The sequence below is a fragment of the Sceloporus undulatus genome, chromosome 2 (genome assembly GCF_019175285.1).
Source record: "Sceloporus undulatus isolate JIND9_A2432 ecotype Alabama chromosome 2, SceUnd_v1.1, whole genome shotgun sequence".
In the NCBI taxonomy this organism is placed as follows: Eukaryota; Metazoa; Chordata; class Lepidosauria; order Squamata; family Phrynosomatidae; genus Sceloporus; species Sceloporus undulatus.
Genome location: NC_056523.1, coordinates 85,051,161 through 85,074,620, shown reverse-complemented (window position 1 = coordinate 85,074,620; position 23,460 = coordinate 85,051,161). Strand labels below are relative to the sequence as shown.

The following is a 23,460-nucleotide window of genomic DNA, read 5'->3' as shown; positions in this document are numbered from 1 at the left end:
GTAGTTTTTAGTAACTATTTTCTTAAACTAATCTGTTTAACAATAGGTATTCATTGGTGGAAACCTTGCATTAATAAAGCAGTCTGTGCATAACAATTATAGGTAACAGTCTGAAGCCAGAATTCTGTTGGAGACACACACCCCTTATGTGTGTGGTCGTCCTTTATCAGGCACTGCGAGGGTTCATAATATTCTGTCTGCAGTGCCCAAAGCTCTCCCTGACTTACTGTAAGGCTCCTGAAAAATACCCTCATGACCATTGCATGCTTCATGGTGAGCAGGAAGGATCAGAGAAGCTTCTGGCTACATCCCCATGGACAGACACAAAATAATGAAATCATCACTGAGATCCACTGGGGTCCTCCAGGGTCTCCACCCTGCTGTCATCATTGTCCAACCCTGCCTGTTTGCCACAATGCACAGAATGGGGTGGCTTCGACAGTTTACAGTACATCAGTGGAGAGGGCTTATGGCTCATGCAGGATAGGTCTTCATGCAGGTATATATACTACTCTGGGGGAGATGTTGAACTGAGGCCTACCTTTAACTAAAGGTTATTTCCCTTTTGTGTTTTCTTGCTGCATTTATTGTACTTGAACGTTGATTTGAACTGCTTTTTAAATGTTGGTTTTAGTATTGGTTTTTAATTGTTCATTTGAGTTTTATGATTGCATAAACTGCTTTGTTGCCAACCTAGCAGTTCAAAGCATGTAAAAGTGCAAGTAGATAAATAGGTACCACTTTGGTGGGAAGGTAACAGCATTCTGTGCAGTCATGTTGGCCAACTTGACCCACAGAGTAGTCTCTGACAACACTGGCTCTTCGATTTACCATAGTAATGGAGATTAGCACCATCCCCTACAGTCGGACACAAGTTGATACCTATTTATATGCTTACCTTTAAACTGTCTTATATAGGCCCATTCAAGCAGAATAGAAAATGATGATGAATAAATAAATGTTCTCCATAGCCATTTAGATTTGAGAATTGCGTGGATGCAGGATATTTGAAAGAGCTGTTCATTGGGGTCACACTGCTCCTCATATTTTCACAAAATACAGTTGGTGGTAAAGTTTGGCTTTAGTTACTGCTGGTAATTTAGTTAATGGTTCGCCTTCCTAGCATTAATATTGTTTGGAGTCAGAACAGCTTTCATCCATTGCCTCCTCCCAATTAGCCCACCTCTTCCTCCTAATCTTTCTTAGTAATTAGAAATTAGTAATTAGTAATTACTAAGAAATATTCTGTGCAATTGTATACTTCGTAAGTATTGCTGGCTATGTGTGTGCTACCCTTCCAAATGTGGAATATATCTTATAAAACTACATAGAATATTATTAAATATAGATAGTTAATCTCTTTTACTAAGATATATTCTACATACATTTTTGTGTGCAGACTTTACAATCAGTATATGCTTGCCTTGTCAGTCACCAGCAGTCACTAAAGCCAAACTTTGACTGCCATCAACAGTAAGCAGCAGTGTGACCCCAGTGAAGAGCACTTTTAAATATCTTGCATTTTACAAACTTTTTATAAATAATATAGACTGTTTCCAACAATGTGTATTTATTTGAAAGAAGACACTTGATTGGCAGGTGTACATAAAAAAATAATATTTTTTAATGAGGGAAATATATATGGTCAACATTTTATTCATCGTTGTGAAAGAAAATATGCAATAATCCATTTTGTTTTATTTTTCCATTTTTAAAAAAAAGACATCAGGGGAGAAAAGTGGGGGAATAGAGGAGGGGTGTAGAATTTTTCCATTTTCTTTGTTAAGAATAATGGACTTAAGAGAAATGGATAGATTGACCATAATATTAAAAGATAAAAAAGCAAAGACTAATAACTGGAAGATGTTAGATGACTTCTTGAAAAATTATTGGACTCTACAAAAATAGATGACAGATATAATATGATCATATAGGATTTACAAAGAAAGGGAGAGTAATAATAGAGTAAATAAATAAGACAATCAGAATATCAGTATCGATTTTCAAAGAAAGATGTTTGTAAATTATGCAAGGATGAATTAAGATACAGCAATCTCAATGCAAATACTGGGAACGACTTAGGAAAAGATGTAACTAGAAAATATTTTATTTCAAATATGTACGATTTCTATGTATGTTTGTTAAAGTTTTTAAAACTAATAAAAATCATTAAAAAATTATTATCTGGCAAATGAAGTTGTCATTTGGCAAATGAGCTGGTGAATAAAATAAAAAAGGCAAGGGAATCCCATTAATAATTCCAGAACCCCATCATTCCTCTTTAGCTATGGAAGTATTTGTTATACTGGAGTAATAAAAGCCCAATAGTACAATGATTAATCATAGTTGCTCTCTCTCTCTCTTTTTCTTTCTTCTCTCTCAAGGAATCCTGGAGTTTTTCCATCACCAACTGAAGGACATAATTGAGTATGCAGAGCTAAAGACAGATGTGTTCCAGAGCTTGAGGGAAGTGGGTAATGCCATTCTTTTCTGCCTTCTCATAGAGCAGGCCCTGGTGAGTTAAAATGGATTATTTTGAAAATTGGCTGGCTTTAGAAATATTTTAAATATAAACTAACAAGGAAGTGAATGAGCTATCCCAGTTCAATAAAGTGTGGTTAATGTAATTATTACTTATTGAGGCTGTTACCATTTAAATATATATGATGAAGATGATTCAGTGTAAGATGCAAAGCAGTGTAAATGAGAATGGAATTGTATTAATATGAAGATAAGGTGTATTGTGGGTCAGCTTTTGAATCTGGTTATGGAAGAAATTATGACAGATCAGCATTATGAGGTTCATTCAGATACAGAGATGTGTTACATATGTACAGTGGAAAGCTATAATGGCACAGAGCAGTTTAGGACTCTATTAATATGGAATGGGATGGATATTCACTTTGTATTAAGCCAATCCTAAAAAGCCCATGTATGCTTGTGATTTCACCCCCCGCCCCCCCGGACAGTCTCTAGCTTTCCCACATCAGTTGTGACACCAATACTCACATTATTGCAGATTTGCATGTTGCATGACACTGGTGTTATACTCCACAAAACAAACAAACAGTGCCTAATTTCCCAAGATTTCTCCTCCGGACCAAACTAAGAATGTAACAAGCTTCTATCTGCATATCTCTCCAAGCTTGTTTAAGTCCTCCTGTTGTTTTCATTAGTGTGAAGAATATCTCTGCCTAAGCTTCTTGAAAGTATTGTATCTCTCTTGAATACTGATCTTTTTCTGCTGTGGTTACATCGGTCCTTTCTGAGCTATGTAGTATCAGCTCTGTGCTTGAGTGTGCACAATACCTTCTTTTCCATGTTACTGGATACATAATCTATTTAGTTGCTTCCCATAATAATGACACACCCTAAGTATATTAGGAAACCAAGATTATCTTGCCATAGGAGAAGAATCCAATTAACAACATGGCAGTAAGCGTAGTGAGTCATATGTGGGAGGGAAGATATATTGGGTAGGATAATATGTAGAAACTGTTGCATGTATAACAAGATTATCTCATCTTTCTCCCTTTCTCTTACTCTCTTTGAGCTCTTTAATTATTTGATTTTGCATGTAAAATAATTGTTTCCTTTGGACGTTCTGGCAGCCCTAAAGTTATGCAGAACTTAGTGTGATGTAATTTGGGTTGCTGAGTATGGTTATACCACAACTTATTTATTTTTCTCCTTTGAGATTCTCCTTTGAAGCCTAGCTCCTGCTTGTGATTCAAAAGGAAACATTTTGGCATGAGTACATTTTTCTTAAATTCAGTTTTCCAAAACAGCCACTGGGTCTGTGGTTCAGAGCATTACTTGTTTTAGCAGTACAGGTTAACTCCTGGCAGAATGGCCTTTGACTGAATTCTGAATTCATGATTTCCTGAACATCGTAATGTAACTTCACTTCTATAATGATTTTGAAAACACTTCTGTTTTCAGGTACAAACTAATCTATATATGCACTAATCAATTAACTTAATTAGGTGCTTTGAGTACACAAGAGAGTGTAGACAGTTGTCCTGTTATCATGTGATATACAAGATATATGTGCACAAGGAAGGCTTCCTCATTATCTCCTATGAAAAGAGAAAGAACTCGTGGGATATTCACAGTTATTTCAATTGTAGCTGTGATTAAATGCCTTCTGCTACTATGTGAGACATTCTAAAGGGAAGATAGGGCAAATGTCCCAGTTCTGCCTGGGGTCTCTTTAAAGCTGGAAGGACATAGATCCCATTATATAGTTCTCAAATTGTAAAACAGTTCAGTGGAAGTTGAAACACACCCATTTTCTAAGATGTTCATAAAGACACTTTTTGTAAGCAGCCAAGTCTTGGGTCAGGGGCAGTGTGTGTGTGTGTGTGTGTACTTTTCACACCATAAGGCATGGCTGGAGGCTGGAGAATTGATCACAGCATTCCAAATGTGTCCTCACACAAAGATATAGAGACAGCTCCTTTGTGCAGCATCTTGCCTCCTTGCATGCAGCCTGCGGCCATCATAGTTTACTTTGTTGCTGCACCACCTTGTAAACTCATGCAGAATTTGCTGCCAACCATTACTCAAAACTCCTCAAGCATTATTGCTTCCCAGGTCTTGCCTCTTTGTGTGTCTGCAGTTTGGGTTAACTGGATATCTGTATGTGTTTTCAAGTTGCTTCTCATTCTCTGGTTCTTTGCTTGGCCTCTTCCAGCTCAATCCTAAGTATGGTTACTTGGAAAGAAGATTCTACTGAGATCAGTGAGGCTTTCCTCCCAAAAAAGCATGCTAAGGATTGGTACTCTTTAGTCCTCTCTCCTCACCAGCATTTATGGGCCTTCTTCTCTGCAAGCATCAAGAATAAAATGCCTTATGTAGAATGACACAAAATGAAACAAAAATAAGATATTATGTAAGATTTTTTTGTTCATATGCATGCGTTACAGAGTCTCTCCCAAGAGACAGAGTTGTGTAAACCTAGTTGTCAGACTGCAATTTACATTTACAAGATTTGTTTCCTTCCAAGTGAGGATTAAACAACATGGCATAACACATAGAGTGCATATGTAAGACCCCTTTCTTTTTTAAAAAAATCTTCAAGTAAGCACGCATAGCCCTGTTATAGAGTGCAACAGTGTGGGAGAATTAAACCTTCCCTTTCCACCAGTTTTTAGTTCAGAACCCCCAGTGGAGGTTTATCAGGCCCCTGCAGAGTGGGCAGAGGCAAACCTTTGAAATGAAATACAGCTGAGGGAAGATTGAAGCCTCTGCTGCCTGAACAATGAGTTTCCATCTTGACATGGGCTACACGTCTTTATTTACTTGAAGGAGGTAGGAAAGAAAGCAATCCTGAATTTCATGCTACATATTTAAGTAGCATGTAGTTTTGCCCAAAGTATGTTTACCATCGGGGTGCCAAGCAGATATTAAAATCTCTTAGTTGTGTGCATTCTGTTGATTCAGATACAAACCAGGCGCATGTCCCCACCAGACTCAGTTTTCTGTGAGTCTTAGAAGCAGCTTTTCCAAAATTTGTGTAGGTAGAAGGAGCTATGAAAGTACCCTGTAAATTTCAGCCACTTTTGCAGTAGCTGGGGCTTCCAAAAAAGATCACAAAAAGTATGAGAAACTGTTCTGCTCATCATGCAGTATAGTGTCCCTGATTTGGATTCTTTTTCCTGGCTTTACACTGGGAAAGTCAGAACCTCATTCAAATATATTAGAATGTTTTGATCAGATATGTGAGGGATATTGTCTACGTTTACGCCTGTATTTTCAACCAGAAAACTGGTATATGGCTTTTAAGGAAATATCTTTTGAGTAATGAATCAAACCCAGAGCTTGGAAATATTTTTTTGGGGAACAGAATTCCTTAGGGATTGCCCATGATGGCTAGAGGATTCTGGGAGTTATAATCATAGTCCATGTTTGCTCCAACCTGCCTTTTAGCTAAGGGGTGGGGGGGCAGATCTACAAATTTACATTCCAGATTTGCACGCCTGTTAACTGCAAATGTACTTCAATAGACAGAGGCTTAACAATGAGCATGTAGGAAAGAAATGAAACTAAACAAATTATAATTGCTTATAAACTGATTGCATTACACATGCAATAATGTGGCAAGATGGTTTATAACTGCTAGACAGACTGTTAGATTCCTATGTGTGTGTTGTTCCAGCCAAGCCTTCAGGTTAAATCTGAAACTGCTTAGCGCAGTCACTTCAGCAAGAATCACTGTGGGCAATAATGTTTTTGTCCCACCTCCCACATTTGGGTATCAATTTTTTAATACTCCCCAAAATGGCCAGTACCACCCCACAGGTTCCTGAGGGGAAATGCTACTGGCCATTTCTGCAGTTTGGGAAACGTCAAGCAATCCTTTGACCTGTTTCAGGCCTTATTTCCAAACAGGAAGTGACTGAATGATGGGGGAGGACAAGCCAGGCCAAAAAAGAGGCCCAGGTCCAAAGGTTCCCCCAACACCACAAAATGATCAGTAGAAAATAAAATGGGACATTATGGGAATTGTCACTTTCTTCTGGCCTGCCATAGGTCAGGAATGCCTCAGCAAATAAATGTACTAAAATGTGGGATCTGTATAAGATTTCCATAGGTTGGTTGTGTGTTTGTTCCATTAAAAGCATCCATGATAGGTGTGTGTCATTTGGATTTGACCTCTAGCATTGGGGCAGGAGGGGTTAACCTGGCAGCTATATTGTCATTTCACAATGAAAGTTTGGGGAGTTAAAAAATGAATCGGGAAAACAATTCAAGAGAATGATCAAGTTCTTTCCCCAGTAACTGCAGGCCCTACCCATAACTACCATCTTGTTTGCTTTTTTTTTTAAAAGACCATGGGAAACTTGTCTACAGGACTTCCCGTGCCTTATCTAGTTTGGCGTTAGGCTCTGCAGGATTTGAGATAGTGCCCAGTGGGGGTCATTAAATAAGGCCTGGTACACACTGGCGGTGAAATGCCTCCCCTCCTTAGTGCACATCATTGTTGCAGCGACCAAACCGCGGGACAGTGATGCACAGCAAAAAAGAAGCTGCCTAGAGCAGCTTCTTTTTTGCGGTGATGCAATAGGAAGGGGCACCGCCATGACACCACTTCCTGCCAGCAATGTTTGGTCACTGTACGGCAGCATCATCATCATGGCAGCCCCCATGTGGACAGGAGGCCACCACGATGCCAGCATCCGTACAGACTAGGGTTCCAGAGCATGCGATTGCTGTGTGCTCTGGAGCCCTAGAATCGTTGGCTCCATGCTGCTTCCTGCCCGTGTGTACCAGTCCTTACAGAAATTTACTTGCCTTGCTTAGCAGAGCTCTTAATTCCTTCAGTAAGACCTGATGATTCATAGAGGCCCACTTTCCACCTGTGTCTCTAAGAATTTATACATGTTTGTGAGTTTTACTGAAGTATCATACTGAATTGCCTTGACTGCCCTTTCACTTTCTACCTGAGAGTGATATTGGAAGGAGAAAACTTCTTTTGGATTCCAGGCAGACCACATTAGAATCTGGAAGGGCTGAGCTGCTTTCCACTGAAATTGGTAACTGATCCTCATCTTAAGAAAGACTGTTGGAGAGTCCCATATCCGACTCCAGGCATGTTGGAATGGAATTGGGAGATGAGACTTGCTAGACAAGTGGACAGTTTCTTCATGCTGAGTTATTACATTGACTTGTATGTAGGGTTATACGTGGCAACCACAAATAAACAGCTGTAACAATCGAATTGCACTAGTGCAGACATCCACATCATCCTTTGTAGCATTGTGCATAGAGAATAGAAGACACTTAAGTTAGCAGAGAGCAACTCTTGTTTGGAATCATGCTTGAGCACTACACCATTCAGTACTCCCAGTTTGGATGGCCACTTAGACAGAGTATTCAGCCTTGCCTTATATTCTCTTAACTAGATGAAGCAAGGAAGTAATTAAGTGATGTCAAGAAGCAAAGAAGCTGCTAAACTCCACAGAAAACAAAATAATCTTGTATAGGAATGTATATACTTATTTTTCAATGCACGAGGCAATAATAGGATTTCTTTCAGTTTTGTCATCCCTGAGGTTAAGCTATATTTGAATAAGCCCTTTTGAGGAATATGCCCTTCCCCACCCTACAAACACCTGAACAACCAGTCCCATAGGGGATTTTTAACACCTTCTATTTTTCTTCCTCCTGCCTCAGTCCCAAGAAGAAGTGTGTGATTTGCTGCATGCTGCTCCTTTCCAAAATATTTTGCCCAGGGTCTACATCAAAGGTAAGGAGTGAAGAGATGGACAGATGTCAGTCATTTTCCCAAAGATGTGTAACACCTTTAAAGTTGCAGTGAGATATTTGCAGTCAGTAAATTTCAAAGAACCTTAGGACTAGTCATCTGTTCAGTGACTTCCATTTTCCAGTGGCCTCACATGAAAGGGAGTGTTTTACAATCCTAGCAGCAAAACAGAGAAGGCTGCTTTTTAAAACAATATCCTAACAGTCCCTTCACAGTACATTACCTTATTCCTGCTCTGTCACACTGGTCCCAGATAATGGTTGGGAGATGACTCTGAAATGCTGGATTTTTTTTTCCTTTTTGCTTTCTCATTTCACTGTTTGCTGCTCGCTTAACAGAAGGAGAACGCTTGGAGGTACGCATGAAGCGTCTCGAAGCCAAATATGCCCCACTTCACCTGGTTCCCTTAATAGAGAGACTGGGAACACCTCAGGTAAGGATGACATTGAATCCCACCTTGAGTGCGTGACCCAAAACATCAGTTCAGGACATACACACATGCGCACAGCAACTTGTTCCTGAGCCGCAGCAAATCTTTCCCATTTGTTCCCTGTTTTCAGTTCCACACTGTGATGTTGTTTTTCCCCCCACATATACTTCATGGTTATCAAAGAAAATCAGATTATCTGAACTGAAGTTCTGTGACTTGGATGTATAGGAGTGTCCATAGATGTTGCTCACTAGCTAATTAACGCAAAGTTAAAAAGGAGTCAGTTTGTAATTGTCCTGATCCTCTTACTGGAGTATTTGAGCTGGATTTTTACCCACAAAAGTTGAGCCAAGCACTGGTTCACCTAAGCAGGCATTCTCATTTCACGGGTGCTACATTGTCACAGATATGACAGCCTTAATTAAAATTCTCTCTCTTATTTCAATAATCTTGAGGAATGAGATCCAGATTATCTGCTACATTGGAAATTTTTCCACCCCATTATAGACCTCCTCCTCATTTATCACATGAATTATGGTGATTAAATTGTCTGTTTCTCTGCCCCCATCGTTATAATGTAGCCCAGGTTTAATATGTCCAAAGGTGTATTTCTTTCTTTTGCACAGTCTATTTGAAAACCGTTCAAAGACTCTTACTGGTATGCTTCATACACAACTCTGAGTGAGGATTTAGCACTACATGGGCAAGTCTCCACAAATAAAGCTTTGGGTTCCTCTGCTCCTTTCTTCTCTCATCTACCATGTAGCCAGAAGGAGGAGAAAGACAGGATTCATTTTCTGTGATTCCTGGCTTATTGTCCACTTGGAATTGTGTATTTTAAAAAAAACTGTATTTTATCTTTCTGAGCAATTCAGGATTTGATTAGAAATTGGTGAGAATGTGTTTTGAAACTTGATTCTTGGTTTGTATGTAATGGCAAGCCAATACTGTACTGAAACCTGGTTTAGTCTTCCTCGCAGCAGCCTAGGATGAGGAGAGAGGAAGGGTAATTGTACAAGACAGAGGCTTTGCTTGGGTTTCCATGGATGTGGCACTAAATTATATTTTGGGGTTATCTACAAATGTGGCACAAAACCTAGGCTTATTTCCTAGTGTACATTCAACAGACTGTTGCTACCAGTTCTCTCTCTTTAATAAGAGAGCTTTTCTTAATCACTGATGCTTTCAAACTCACATTGATTGTTCGTTATTCATATATAATAGGTTTCAGTCATAATTTTAAAGTATATATATCTAAAATATGTATCTATATGAACCTAAACAACATCTTGTGAAATGACCCTGAGTAATCTGGGGTCGATAAGGACTTTTCTCCTGGCCAAATTGGCAGCAATCATAGGAGAGTTCCCTCCTGCTGTTCCCTTTACAGCCTGCAGCTTGACTTACTTGCATGAATGCTCTGTGCCCTGCAATGCCCTTTCTTCAACACATCTGCTCCCTGTTTACAGTTTACAAAGTCTTGGATAGATGTTTTTGGCCTTGCATCAGGCAACAGAATTAGATGATCTTTAGTTTCTTTACAAGTCTGTGATTTGTAAACCAGTGGGATGTTGGCCCCATTCAAAGAAAAGATGCCAGTGCTATATATCTTTTTAGAAAGTGTTCTCTTATGAGTGGGAGCCCTCCAATTATTGTTCCACATCATGAGTTTCAATATAAAGAAAACACAAGATAGAATAATTTTATAATAACTTATAATGATAATTAATTGAAACTGCAGATTATCAGCTGCATTTTAAGCCTCTTGGCTTTTAAGCCTTTTGATTTGAAGGAAACTGCTGACATAACTACAATGCAGATTTGAGGCCATACTTGAGAGGAGCACATTAGAATGTGTATAACAGAGTCTGGGAAAGTTACAATTTTGGACTACAGTTTCCAAAATGCCCTAACCAGCAAGGGATTTGGGAAACTATGATCCAACCAAATAACATTTTCAAGGTCTGATTCATCTCTCCTTTACAAAGCATGTATGTTTAAATGCATGTTTGGGGAATGCACATGTGCCTTTATTTAAGCATCATTCTGCAAGTCTTTTCAGAATATAATGTTGTCCTCAGCATCTTAATTTTTAAAAATATACCTTCAGTGTTCAAGTTTATGTATGATTCTGAAATTAGATTAACATACCTCTAAAATGCCACTAACAAAGTGATTTTTTTTCTGTGTGCTGTTGAATTAATAAATCTTTCAGCCAGATCCTAACCTCGATTACTTGGAAGAAGTCCTGTTGAGTTCAGTAAAAATGGAGGTTTTGCCAGCGTTTTTAGGACTGCTACTATAGTCTTTAAATATGTTAGTCGATGGGGCAAACATTTCATATAGAAGAATAAAATACACCTATACATCTTGTACAGGAATGAAACTGTTAAGTTTCTTGATTCCTGTCAGATTGTTTTTACATCTTTTGGCTCATTTCAGATTTTATTCATTGGCTGAAAAGTGCTCAAAGTGGAGGAGAGGATTATAATATGCTTGTTTAAACATGTTTCTCTCTTCCAATTCAACAAGCTTGTGATTGTATTTGTTTGTGTGCTTATATGTTTTCATGTATGCAATGCTTAACTCTCAATCATCCACATTCTTGGGTGTGCTAGCATTTCCAACTATTCCGTAATCATTTATCATTGTTAAAGGAGGTTAGGTAGCAGACTAATGAGCCAGGAAAGTTTGAGCCTTCCTATCATTCCCATTGCTTTCAGTGTGAGACATTCAGGCATATGCTTAATTTTCAAACTGAAGTTAATGACAGATGTGAATATTTAGCCTAGAGGCAGACTCAACATGATGGAGGAGCTCTGTGCTCAGGATCTCCAATGTTGTACATTTTTACTAATTATCCACCTTACATTGCTGTATTGAAGACTGAGGAACCGGTACTGGTGTGAGAGTGAATTTAATTTCTTTATAATTCTCCGAGGCAATTTACCCCAGTCCTGCCTTTCTTAAGCTGCAACTGTGTCTCTGTTTCCTGCTACAGAGATAACAGCAGCTGGGCTAAAGCTAACAAAATGAATTTCAACACGGAGAAATGTAAGGTACTGCACTTCGGGTGGAAAAATGAAATGCACAGATATATATATATGGGTGACACCTGGCTGAACAAGACTACATGTGAAAGGGATCTAGGAGTCCAAGTAGACCACAAATTGAACATAAGTCAACAGTTTCCTGCTACAGAGATAACAGCAACTTTGTGGTGGGGATGATTTGTATTCACACACAACTTTCCACAGTGCCTTATCCATGATTTTCAAAGCAGCTGCATGAAGCTGTGAGTAAACTGAGAGCAACAAAACTACAAGAGATTCTGACAACACGTCACTTTTATGAGCTCTGCATTTGATAAGGAAGATACTTATTTCCATCACTGGTTTTATAATTAATGTATTAATTTATTGGACTTGTTTGCAAGCTCAGAGTGGCTTGCATGGAACTTCCCTTTTGGTGTTTATCAACTATAGTAATGCATCCAGAATTCTTCACCATTTACTAGGAGCATTTGGTCAGCCAGGACAGCTTCTTAGCTTTTTATTCCTCTGCATTTTTACCAAAGAGGGAGGCAGAGGAACAATGACAACATAATTCCTCTGCCTCTCTCTCCTGCAGAGACTACAGAGGAACAAGAAGCAGTCCCTACAACCCATTCATCTCTCCACTCTCCCTCCATTGCTATTTAATGGCCCTAGCAGCATCCCCACAAGTTATGGCTGCTGCCAGCAGAGGACAAGTCATGGAGATACGTATGTGGAGCAGTAGGTAAACATTACAGACACTAAAACACAGGATAATACGACACATGGTTACTTGAATTGAGCAAATTATGTCCTGATAATTTTTACTAGATTTTATAGGTATTTGGACATAAAAAAACACTGTACACTTCTTCAGATCCTGATTCTACTAAAAGGCTCTAAGTGACAGAAGGAGTGTTCAAGTGTTCCCTGCTTCCACTTGGACAACAACTAACATTTTCAGTATTGACCTGTGGACAAAGAACAAGAAGAGGGACTGTAATTTGAAAGCCTTCTGGATACCACAGAATCCCACAGAAAATTATATACCAACCTAGACCTGATTTCCATTTTAGATTCAACCAGAGTAGTCAAGTTGAATCAACAGGATTTGTCTGTGGTTTGGTCCCACTATTCAGCAGTTGATTCTGCTCTAGTTAAGACTATCCAATATATATAAACATATATATGAAACTCACAGTTCCTGTTTGATGACCCAGATTGTTACTAGACCTGTCCTGTAATAAACATGTTAGTTGATTATTCGTCTGCTTTTTAGTCACTTTGATTAACTGACTATTTGAATCATATGCATGGAAAACTGGGTAGCCATTACTGAATACACTAAGGCAACATGCTACTGAATAAATGAAAGGTACAAAAGGAATTTTCTTTATCTGTGCCTACTACAGTAATATACCAGAATGGCTTTTTAAAAGCACAGCTTTCAGTTTCAGATGCACTGATTAAAAGTTGTTCTCACTGATTGAACAAAGCTTTAAGTGATTAACCTGTAAAATAAAGTGCAGTGCAGTTTTTACTAACCTGGTGTCTGGAAATGGAATATGTAAAAGAACAAAACTTCCTATTAGGGAAGTGATCAATGGAAAGTAGTTAGAAAGGAAAAGATCACATTTGTAATATTTTTCTATAAGGGGCTTCCCATCTGCCCACCATTTCTGTTTGACATTTACACTTATCTCAGGGAATCTGCATCCTCTGGTGCAATTTCCCTTCAACAGCCACTCAGTTTGATGTGTGAAGCAGGAACCACACTCAAAAAATACCATCAGTGCTGTTTTCTCTCTTAGCTCTCAGGCATGGATAGAAAGAATGTACACATTGGCTCTCCACATGGAGTCTCACTGTGCCACCATAAAAAGGCAACTGCCATTTTGGATATGAAAAAACATATACCATATATACTCGACTATAAGTTGACCTCATACATGTCGAGGGCAGGTTTTGGGGGCAAAATTATGGATTTTGATATGCCCCATGGATAAGTCGAGGGTAAAACCTAGGGTCACATAAGAAAGGATCTAAAGGATGAAGCAAAAGAAAGCAATGCCAAAGAACTTACAAAATTCCAGAAGGCATAATTGTTTGTACTCATCCTAAAAGCTGGATAGATGAGAGAATAGAGGAAAGTCAGTGCTTCCAGGACAGATTATACCTTGCCTTTCACCAGTGCATGGTTCCTTTTTTAAAATAAGAGTTAAAGTACAGTACTAACATTGACCTGTGGATAAGTCGAACTCTGTTTTTGGGGTCAATTTTTTGACTAAAATTATACATGAGTATATACAGTATGGACTCAAAAGCTTTTCAGTTCTTCATGGGCACAGCAGTTCTTGAATCTTATTATTTGTGCCTAACTATTCCTACCTAACAAGATAAGTTTGTGCACTGGAGAAATTATACAAATTTATTTGCTAACCCATCCTAACTTTGCTAAGGTATGGCCCTTTTCAGGTTAATTGGAAAATATTCCCCCAGTCTTCTTATCATGATAGGGCAGAGGGTAAGTATGAAGAGCAGGCATACATCTTTCAGTAGTCAAGCATTGAAACACAATTAGGTATACAAATATTGTTGTGAGCCTTCAAGTCATTTCCAACTTATGACAACCCAAAGATAAACCTATCAGTTATATATTTAACTTGTGGAAACTGCAGTGGAGCACTAGTGGCACCCAAATCCCATACATAGTGTAGTATAAATTTCCATTACTAAAGCTGATCAGAAGAAAGAAGTCATCCTGTGAAACATTTTTAATTGCCCTGTTAACCTTAGAAAATATTTGAGGTTTCGCAAATTTTAAAATAACTTTCAAATATAACATATAACCACAAATATAATTTTCCTTTTGCATTAGCTCTTAGATGAATATTAATTTCTTTCTTTACATCAAAATGTCCTTGTAACTATACATCTTAGATAACAATGGTAGCAAGCCCTAATCTCAATATTTACCAGCTCAAGTTAGATTTTAGTTCTGCTGAAGCCTGATATTAAGCCAAGGACAGATCTTTGAAGCTTTCTAGAACCTTTGGGAAACTGTTGATAGCAGACAATGATGGAACCTGCATTTAAGCAATTAGAGAAGACTTATGGTAGAGAAGAGGCAGGTAAAGGTAGTAATGCTAGTTTTCTGGACATAACATTGCGGAGGAGAAGAAACACGGTGAGATCTGCTTTTGTACATAGGTAAAATAGCATTGGTTGTGCATAACTTTTCATTTCAGGGCTGGTTTTCTACATTAACCAAAAGGGAAGGCCTTAGGAACATAAGAAAAAGCCTGCTGGGTCAGACCAAAGGCTTATGTGGTCCATGATTCTGTTAACATAGTGGCCCACCAGTTGCCTATGGGACATCCATCAGCAAGGCATGAATACAGCTGCCACTCTGTTTCATGTTTCCCAGCAACTACGATTGCCAGATCTCAGGGCCTGGATGTTCTCCAGTCCTCAGGCACTGATCGGAAAATCTCAGCACAAGAGTACTGCCTTGAAACATGTATATGTCTACATAGTGTTTTGTAACTGTAGCTGATGCTTAATATGTCATGCTTAATAATATCACAAGAACCTGCTCCTTGTAATATCACCAGAGCCAACCTCCTTTGACATCCCAAGGGTTTGTCTCTAAGTCTCATGTTTTGGTCCCCAGATCTCAGGGCATGAGATAGTACTGACCTGGAAGGCCTTCCAGAAGCTGATACAAAGAGGCATACCACCTCTGATTTTTGTTGTCATCTGCCTTTGAGTCAATCTTGACTCATGGCAACTCTATGGATGAGATATTTCCAAGACCCTCTGTCCTCCACTGCTCTGCTTAATTCCTGCAACCCCATAAAACCCATTGTGACCTCATTAATAGAGTCCATCCATCTGACATGTGGCCTTCCTCTCTTCCTACTTCCCTTTACCTTTCTCAGCATTATTGCCTTTTCCAATGAGTCCTTCTTTCTCATGATGTGTCCAAAGTATGACAGCCTCAGTTTGGTCATCTTGACCTGTAGGGAGGTTTCCGGCTTGATCTGCTCTAGGACCCATTTGTTTGTCCTTTTGGCTGTCCATGGGATCCTCAGCACTCTTCTCCAGCACCACATCTCAAATGAATGGATTTTCTTCCTATTTTCTTTCATAGCTGTTCAGCTCTCACATCCATACATGGTAATAGGGAATACAGTGGCTTGTATGATTCTAACTTTTGTATTCAGTTGTATATCTTTGCATTTTATAATCTTTTCTAGTTCTTTCATAGTCATCCTCCCCATTCTTAATCTTCTTCTGATTTCCTGACTGCAGTCTCTATTTCTATCAGTGATTGATCCCATGTATGGGAATTTTTTTACTATTTCTATTCCTTCATTGCCTAGGTTGACAGTGGTAATTATTTTTGTTTTTCTTATGTTCAACATTAAGCCTGCCTTTGCACTTTCTTCTTTGATCTTCCTTAGTAGCTGTTCCAGGTCTGTGAGGTTTTCTGCTAGCACGTGGTGTCATCTGCATATCTTAGATTTTTGATATTCCTTCCTCCTATTTTCACTCCTTCTTCTTCTGTGCCCAAGCCTGCTTTTCTTATAATATGTTCTACATACAAGCTGACCAGATAGGGTGAAAGAATACAGCCTTGTCTGACCCCTTTCCCAATTGGGAACCATTCTGTTTCTCCGTGTTCTGTTCTGATAGTAGCTTTTTGTCCTGAGTACAGATTCCTCATTAGGAATATCAGATGAGTTGACACTCCCATGTCTTTAAGGGAATTCCATAGCCTTTCATAATCTATGCAGTCAAAAGGTTTGCTATAGTCTATAAAACACATGCTGGTTTTCTTTTGGAATTCCCTGATGTGCTCCATTAGCCTCTTTCTTTCCTAAATCCCACTTGAACCTCTGAGATTCCTGTCTCCATGTATGGTTGGAGTCTGTGTTGCAGAATTTTGAGCATGATTTGCTTGTATGGGGATCAGTTCTATGGTCTTATAGTTGCTGCAGTCTCTTGTTTCTCCCTTTTTGTGGATGGGGATATATTGATCACTTGAAAGCTAACAAAATGAAATTCAACACGGAGAAATGTAAGGTATTGCACTTAGGGCGGAAAAATAAAATGCACAGATATAGGATGGGTGACACCTGGCTGAATGAAACTACGTGTGAAAGGGGTCTAGGAGTCCAAGTAGACCACAAGTTGAACATGAGTGAACAGTGTGATGCAGCAGCTAAAAAGGCCAATGCAATTTTAGGCTGCATCAATAGAAGTATAGTGTCTAGATCAAGGGAAGTCATAGTGCCACTATATTCTGCTCTGGTCAGGCCCCACCTGGAATATTGTGTCCAGTTCTGGGCACCACAATTCAAAAAGGACATTGAGAAACTGGAGTGTGTCCAAAGGAGGGCAACTAAAATGGTGAAAGGTCTGGAAACCATGCCCTACGAGGAACGACTTAGGGAGCTGGGGATGTTTAACCTGGGGAAGAGAAGATTAAGAGGTGATATGATAGCCCTGTTCAAATATTTGAAGGGATGTCATGTTGAAAAGGGAGCAAGCTTGTTTTCTGCTGCTCCAGAGAACAGGACCCGGAACAATGGATGTAAGCTACAGGAAAAGAGATTCCACCTGAACATTAGGAGGAACTTCCTGACAGTAAGGGCTGTTCGACAGTGGAATGCACTCCCTCGGAGGGTGATAGAGTCTCCTTCCTTGGAGGTCTTTAAACAGAGGCTGGATGGCCATCTGTCAGGGATGCTTTGATTTGGATTTCCTGCATGGCAGGGGGTTGGACTGGATGGCCCTAGTGGTCTCTTCCAACTCTACGATTCTATGATTCTATGATTCCAATCTGTTGGCCATCATTTCATTTTCTATATCTGTTGACATATATTGGTTAGCACTAGAGTTGACTCTGTCAATGTGGATTGCAGCAGTTCAACTGGAATATCATCTGTTCTCTTATTGTAGTTTCCGCCTCACTTTTTAGAATGTGGGGTTCATCTTCATATGGCTCTTCATTCCATGTTTCCTTCATTTTGTCATCTCTTTTGTATAATTCTTCTGTGTATTGCATCCAACATCTTTGTATTCTCTCCTGGTCTTGAATTACCACCTCTGATACTGGTGGTAATGCAGTCAGCCCTCCGTATGCATGGATTCTTTATTCATGGATTCCACCATCCATTGCTTGAAAATATTCAATAAAATGTATATTCTAAAAAGCAAGTCTTGATTTTGCCATTTTATATAAGGAAGACCATTTTACTATGCCACCATATTTAATGGGACTTGAGCATCCATGGATTTTGGTATTCAGGGGGAGTCCTGGAACCATACCCCAGTGGGTATCAAGGGGCCACTGTACTTACCCATTCTTACTAATAGCCATTGGTGGCCCTCAGTGCCATGAATTTAAACCCTTGAGGTAAAGAAAGGCACACTATAATTAGTGGCTATGTTGCCCAAATAGGGCCCATCACCAGGCAGAGGATTCCTCATTGACATCAGTATTTGTGCAGATTTGTGCAGACATTTCCATTCTGTGGGTGCCAAAGCTAACCTCTCTAGTGAATGGGAGTTAAGTATTGTAGATAGTAGAAAATACAAAATTACATAGGGGCACAGTCGGCGAAGTATCTGGCTCTCAATGCCAGTAGAGGCCCATTAAGAAAAAGAGCTTCTTCTTGTCTTCCGTTCCTTGGCTGAACGAATTTACGACCTGGTTTAGGCAATAAATAAATAAATAACCAGTTTTTCCAGGGAAATTGCCTTCATTGACTGGATACTTCTACATGTAATTTGAGGAATATAGTCTTTTCAGGCTATACAAAGGAGGTCGAACAGGAGGGCGCATGGTCTCTGCATGTAAACCTTGAGAAATCCAGCTGACGTAAGTTACCACTGGGATAGGAATTTCATTCACCTGCTTTGTTGTGAAATTTCCCCACTCCTTTTCAAGTCTTTCTCTTGTTATGGGAAGTATCTTGCCAAGCTTGTTGTTATGCAAGAAGGGCTGCATCAGATTATCCTAGTTTTTTGACAGTTTCCCCCCTACTTGCCCTGAGCTAATGGTTTGGGGAACATGCTGTGTCACGTAAGGTTTTAAAAAGTTTTTAGAACCATTTCTTGACAAGGTAGTTACTGATATTAAAATACGTACATCCATCTGGTTTCAGTTTATGGACTGTTGGCCTGCTTGAAAGCTCAAATCTAGAAACAGCCTATTGGTAAAAATCTGATTTGTTGTAACTCTTTGATTTAAGTAAATGAAGTTGCCAAATGCTTATCCAAAAAAATTACTGTAAAACATCAAATCCACATTTAACTGCCTTACAGACATCTGCTACCCAATTAATTTGTATAATTATGTGATATTCATTGTTACATGTATATGATGCATTATATATCCATTATTATCCATACATATGTATTACACATAATTGTACATCTATTGAGAATTACCTCCCACATTTATTACAATTTTGTCCTTGAATAAAATTATATGTAAGATTTCAGTCATAAGAATTTTAGATATACAAGAAAAAAGCAACTTTTATAAAACATTTCATAAGATTTCTGAGTCCATGATGTGATGTGCATATATTTACTCCTAGGCAGAGCCTGAAATAAGAGTATTACAAGTAATTATATTCCTCATGATATGTTGTTTCTTCGTAGGCAAGAATTCTACTATGAAAAATACAGTAATATGACTGCTAAACCTGTTAAATTTGGGAATGTAATAAGTAATGCTTACTCTTTCATTCGAAAGATTACTTTAGGGGAATCATTTTGACAAATTTGGTGTATTTGCAGTTTTTTTAAAGAATATGTTTTGAAAAAATTAACATTGCCTGTTACTGAGGGAATTTGTGTCTTTAATTGAATTTTAAGCAATACTAGTGCTTTAGATTTTGCAACGATGTTTCCATGTTCTGGTCTTGGGGAAAGTTCAGGGACATATTTTCTAGTCTTGTTCTATGAAGATGCAGATAAAAAGGAGGGAGCTGTGTTTATTCAACCATGTCAAAGGGAATGAAACAGTACAAAATTAAATGCTACACATTGAGCTCATCATTAAGTAATAACAGGTGATTCCTTAATGGGAGGTGTGGTTCTCTGGTTGTCAAGATATATGAAGCTGGAGCAGCACAACAAGCACCTTGTGCAGATTTGGATGCTGTTGTAGCATCCTTTGCAAAGAGAAGCAATCTAGGTCCTTGCTACTACACTCTTTATTCATTTAATTTATTCAAGATTTAATACCAAGATGAAATAACTGTATCTTGGCCAAAATGCCTTTAATTTTTCCCTGTGCTACCCCATCTCATTCTACCATCCTACCTCCCATTTCTATGCTACATATTTGTATTCTCATCATTTTACTGTTCTACATCAAGTGAAAGCTTACAACCTATAAGAACAATTCTCCAGACAGTGGTCCCATGAACCCTTATTCAGTTTAATGTGCAAGAGTTGCCCTATTTATATGGAAAGAGGTGGATTTTTCTAGCACTGAGTACTACAAAACTGGGCAGACGGAGAAATCCTATAGAACAGATACTAAAAGTAACTAGCATTGATATGTAGACTTGGATTAATAATTCGCAATAACCAGTGGTTACTAACAACATTTTAACATATAGGTTTATAAAAAATATGACCATATGTAAACTACACTGTGTAGCAGTTGAACGTTTGCTACAGATGCTACAGTAACAAGGTATCACTACAAAACTGTAATAGTGACTTATGCAGCATCAATGCAATGTGCAGGAAATCTTGAAGATTAAAAAAAATCCTGATAGAGAAGCAAATTTTAGCTTTCCTTTTCCAACATATTGTTGCTTTGCAAGGACATCCTTAAGGTAACAAAACTATGGATAAAATCAGCCCCTTTCAGACAACTATTTCCTTATTTTACATAATAAAACAGCTCAATGCTTAGTTGATGTCTGATAGGAGCAAAGTCCTACATTAACTCCATTACCAAGTGCAAAACGCTGGGTGAGGATGGGAAGGGTCAGAATGAAAAGTTTAAAAGGAAATGACATCTAACACCACCTTCTGCTGTTGGGTTTTCCTTCTTCTTCAGCAAATAGCCATAGCCCGTGAAGGAGACTTACTGACCAAGGAGAGGTTATGCTGTGGCCTGTCTATGTTTGAGGTTATCCTGACGCGCATTCGGAGCTACCTCCAGGACCCCATCTGGCGTGGGCCTCCCCCAACCAATGGTGTAATGCATGTTGATGAATGTGTTGAGTTCCACCGACTCTGGAGTGCCATGCAGTTTGTGTACTGCATTCCTGTGGGAACAAATGAATTTACTGCTGAGTGAGTAGGCCCCACACTACACTGAACTGAAGTCTCATTAACATTTGAAACTATAGATCTTCTCCACAGATAGTAAAAGCTGTAGCAGATCTGCAAATGCTTATGTACTCAAATTTTGGCTTTATGTCAATGAATGCAGGCCAATTAACCAGTTGGCTTGTGTCTCTGATTACAACTTTCTATCTTGGGTCTAACTGTTGAATCAGGAAAGAGAAACAGGATTCCCTAGCTGTATCTTCTGAACAACTCTCACTGGTTGATCTGAGATCATAACTGAATAACAGTTTTCGTTACATTAGCTTTTAAATTCATGCACTTGTTTGCTGTTATTTTAGACAGAATTAAACAACCAGGAATTAATCAATTACAGAATAAGCAACAATAGCATAATGTCAGTCTGTCATGATCTCAGTAATTTATACCTTGTTGTTTTCCTCCTCTAGACAATGCTTTGGAGATGGTTTGAACTGGGCTGGTTGTTCAGTTATAGTTCTTCTGGGTCAGCAGCGTCGCTTTGATCTTTTTGATTTTTGTTACCACCTGTTAAAGGTGCAGAGACAGGATGGGAAGGATGAAATCATAAAAAATGTGGTAAGTCTGGGATTGAGCAATGAGATACAGAAACCTGCTTTAGCAGGTCATACTGCTTGTCCATCTAGTTTCTTTCTCCATTTAGTCCAGTATTTTCCAAATGCATCTGTGGAAGTAGACTTAAGTCTACAAAAGCTCATGCTGCCAACTTCTTTCTTTCAGTTAGTCTCAAAGGTCTCTCTACATACTTGCCCACTATTGTCTACTCTGATGAACTGTAGTTCATTGGGGTATTGTGCTGAGGTTTTCATATTATACCACCTGATACCTGGAGTAGAAGATGTCTTTACAGCATATGAGATCATTTATTCATTCAGTATTGTTTGTACTGACTACCAGAGTTTCTCCACTACTAGTATTTTGATCAGAGGTGGGAACCCACACCTTCTTCATTTAACTCCCATCACCTTTAACCAACATAACCAGCAGTGAGGAATACTCATAGTCCAACAATATCTGGAGAGCTGCACCATTCACACCCCTGTTCTTGATGTTAAGAAGTACCATCAAAAATATCAATGGGTAGCTGAAGCATCTCCATATAAAACTAGGAAGGATCAGCACCAACCATCAATTTCTCCAGTTGTCTTTGTAGTTTCTGTCGGCAACAATCTAGTTGCAAAAACAAAGGCCAGTTGCTCACCTTTCTTTTCTTTTCTTTTCTTTTCTTTCTTTCTTTCTTTCTTTCTTTCTTTCTTTCTTTCTCCAGCCACTTAAGAAAATGGCTGACAGGATAAGGAAGTACCAAATTCTGAACAATGAGATTTTTGCCATTTTGAACAAGTACATGAAGTCAGTGGAAACAGACAGCTCTACAGTTGAGCATGTGCGTTGCTTCCAACCTCCCATCCACCAGTCTTTGGCCACCACCTGTTAAGTGGCTGATGTTGGAAATGCAGCATGAATATTTGTGTCTCTCCATCTGAAATCAGTGAAAAAGACGATACCAGATCCCAGTGAAGACCTGGACGGGAACACCCGAGAACACAGATTTGGCAACAATGCAAATGAGGATGGACTCAGTTGACAAAGATACATTTTCCTAAAAGGCCCAGTTTGAATGCATGTTCTTCTATATCCAATGTGGCGAGGAGCAAAATGTGTTGTTTTTTCCTCTTATAGTTTCTTCAGATTTCATAATGACCCAGAACCACCCAGTCAAGCACAAACTGTATGGTGTTTAAAATTAGTGATTGTTATGACGATTCCAGTTGAGGTGGCCAGTGTTTCAAAATGTTGGAAGTCTTCCTCTGAATGCACAATAAGGTAAACAACATTCCTGCTTATATAAAAATGTGGTTTCATGATATGAGTCTTTAACACTTGGATGTAATTAGTTTTCCCCCTTGCAGTTGATGGGAAGATTAATGCATGTAGTTAAGCATTCCCACCCCACCCCCTTTGGAATAAATGCAGTAGAATAATTAGAACAAACAGTACCTTTTTGTATTCTGGGAAATTCAGTAATTAGTTCAGGATTGAATATCTAAGCATTGGTAATCAGGTGGTAATGATATTAAGAATACACCCAACATGACACTTGGTCCTTTGCTTTACAGCAGGTAGCAGTTGATCTTTCATGAGTATATATATGCATTCCACAAACATTTAGCTAACAAGCTCCCTATGGCAACTCTGTCTGTGTGGACAATTCATAAAGTCATGGGCTCATATTAGAGTCCCTCCCACTGATGCCTTTTATATGATAGCCCTGCTTAAATATTTGAAGGGATTTCATATTGAGAAGGGAATAAGCTTGTTTTCTGCTGCTCCAGAGACTAGGACCCAGAGCAATGGATGCA

At 38.8% G+C, this 23,460-nt stretch overlaps 1 protein-coding gene across 4 annotated transcripts in view; it reads left to right on the top strand.

The window, feature by feature from the left end:
* The window catches only part of CYFIP2 (cytoplasmic FMR1 interacting protein 2), a 101,972-nt gene extending 78,512 nt beyond the window's left edge, over positions 1–23,460 (top strand). For 3 of the 4 annotated variants that reach the window (XM_042451370.1, XM_042451368.1, XM_042451369.1), the window contains exons 26-31: positions 2,385–2,515; positions 8,179–8,251; positions 8,608–8,702; positions 20,829–21,067; positions 21,511–21,658; positions 22,368–23,460. In XM_042451370.1, coding sequence (XP_042307304.1) covers positions 2,385–2,515; positions 8,179–8,251; positions 8,608–8,702; positions 20,829–21,067; positions 21,511–21,658; positions 22,368–22,535 — 854 coding nt within the window. In that variant the 3' untranslated portion in view covers positions 22,536–23,460. The remainder of the gene's footprint in view (positions 1–2,384; positions 2,516–8,178; positions 8,252–8,607; positions 8,703–20,828; positions 21,068–21,510; positions 21,659–22,367) is intronic. The other variant, XM_042451371.1, reaches the window with a different exon arrangement.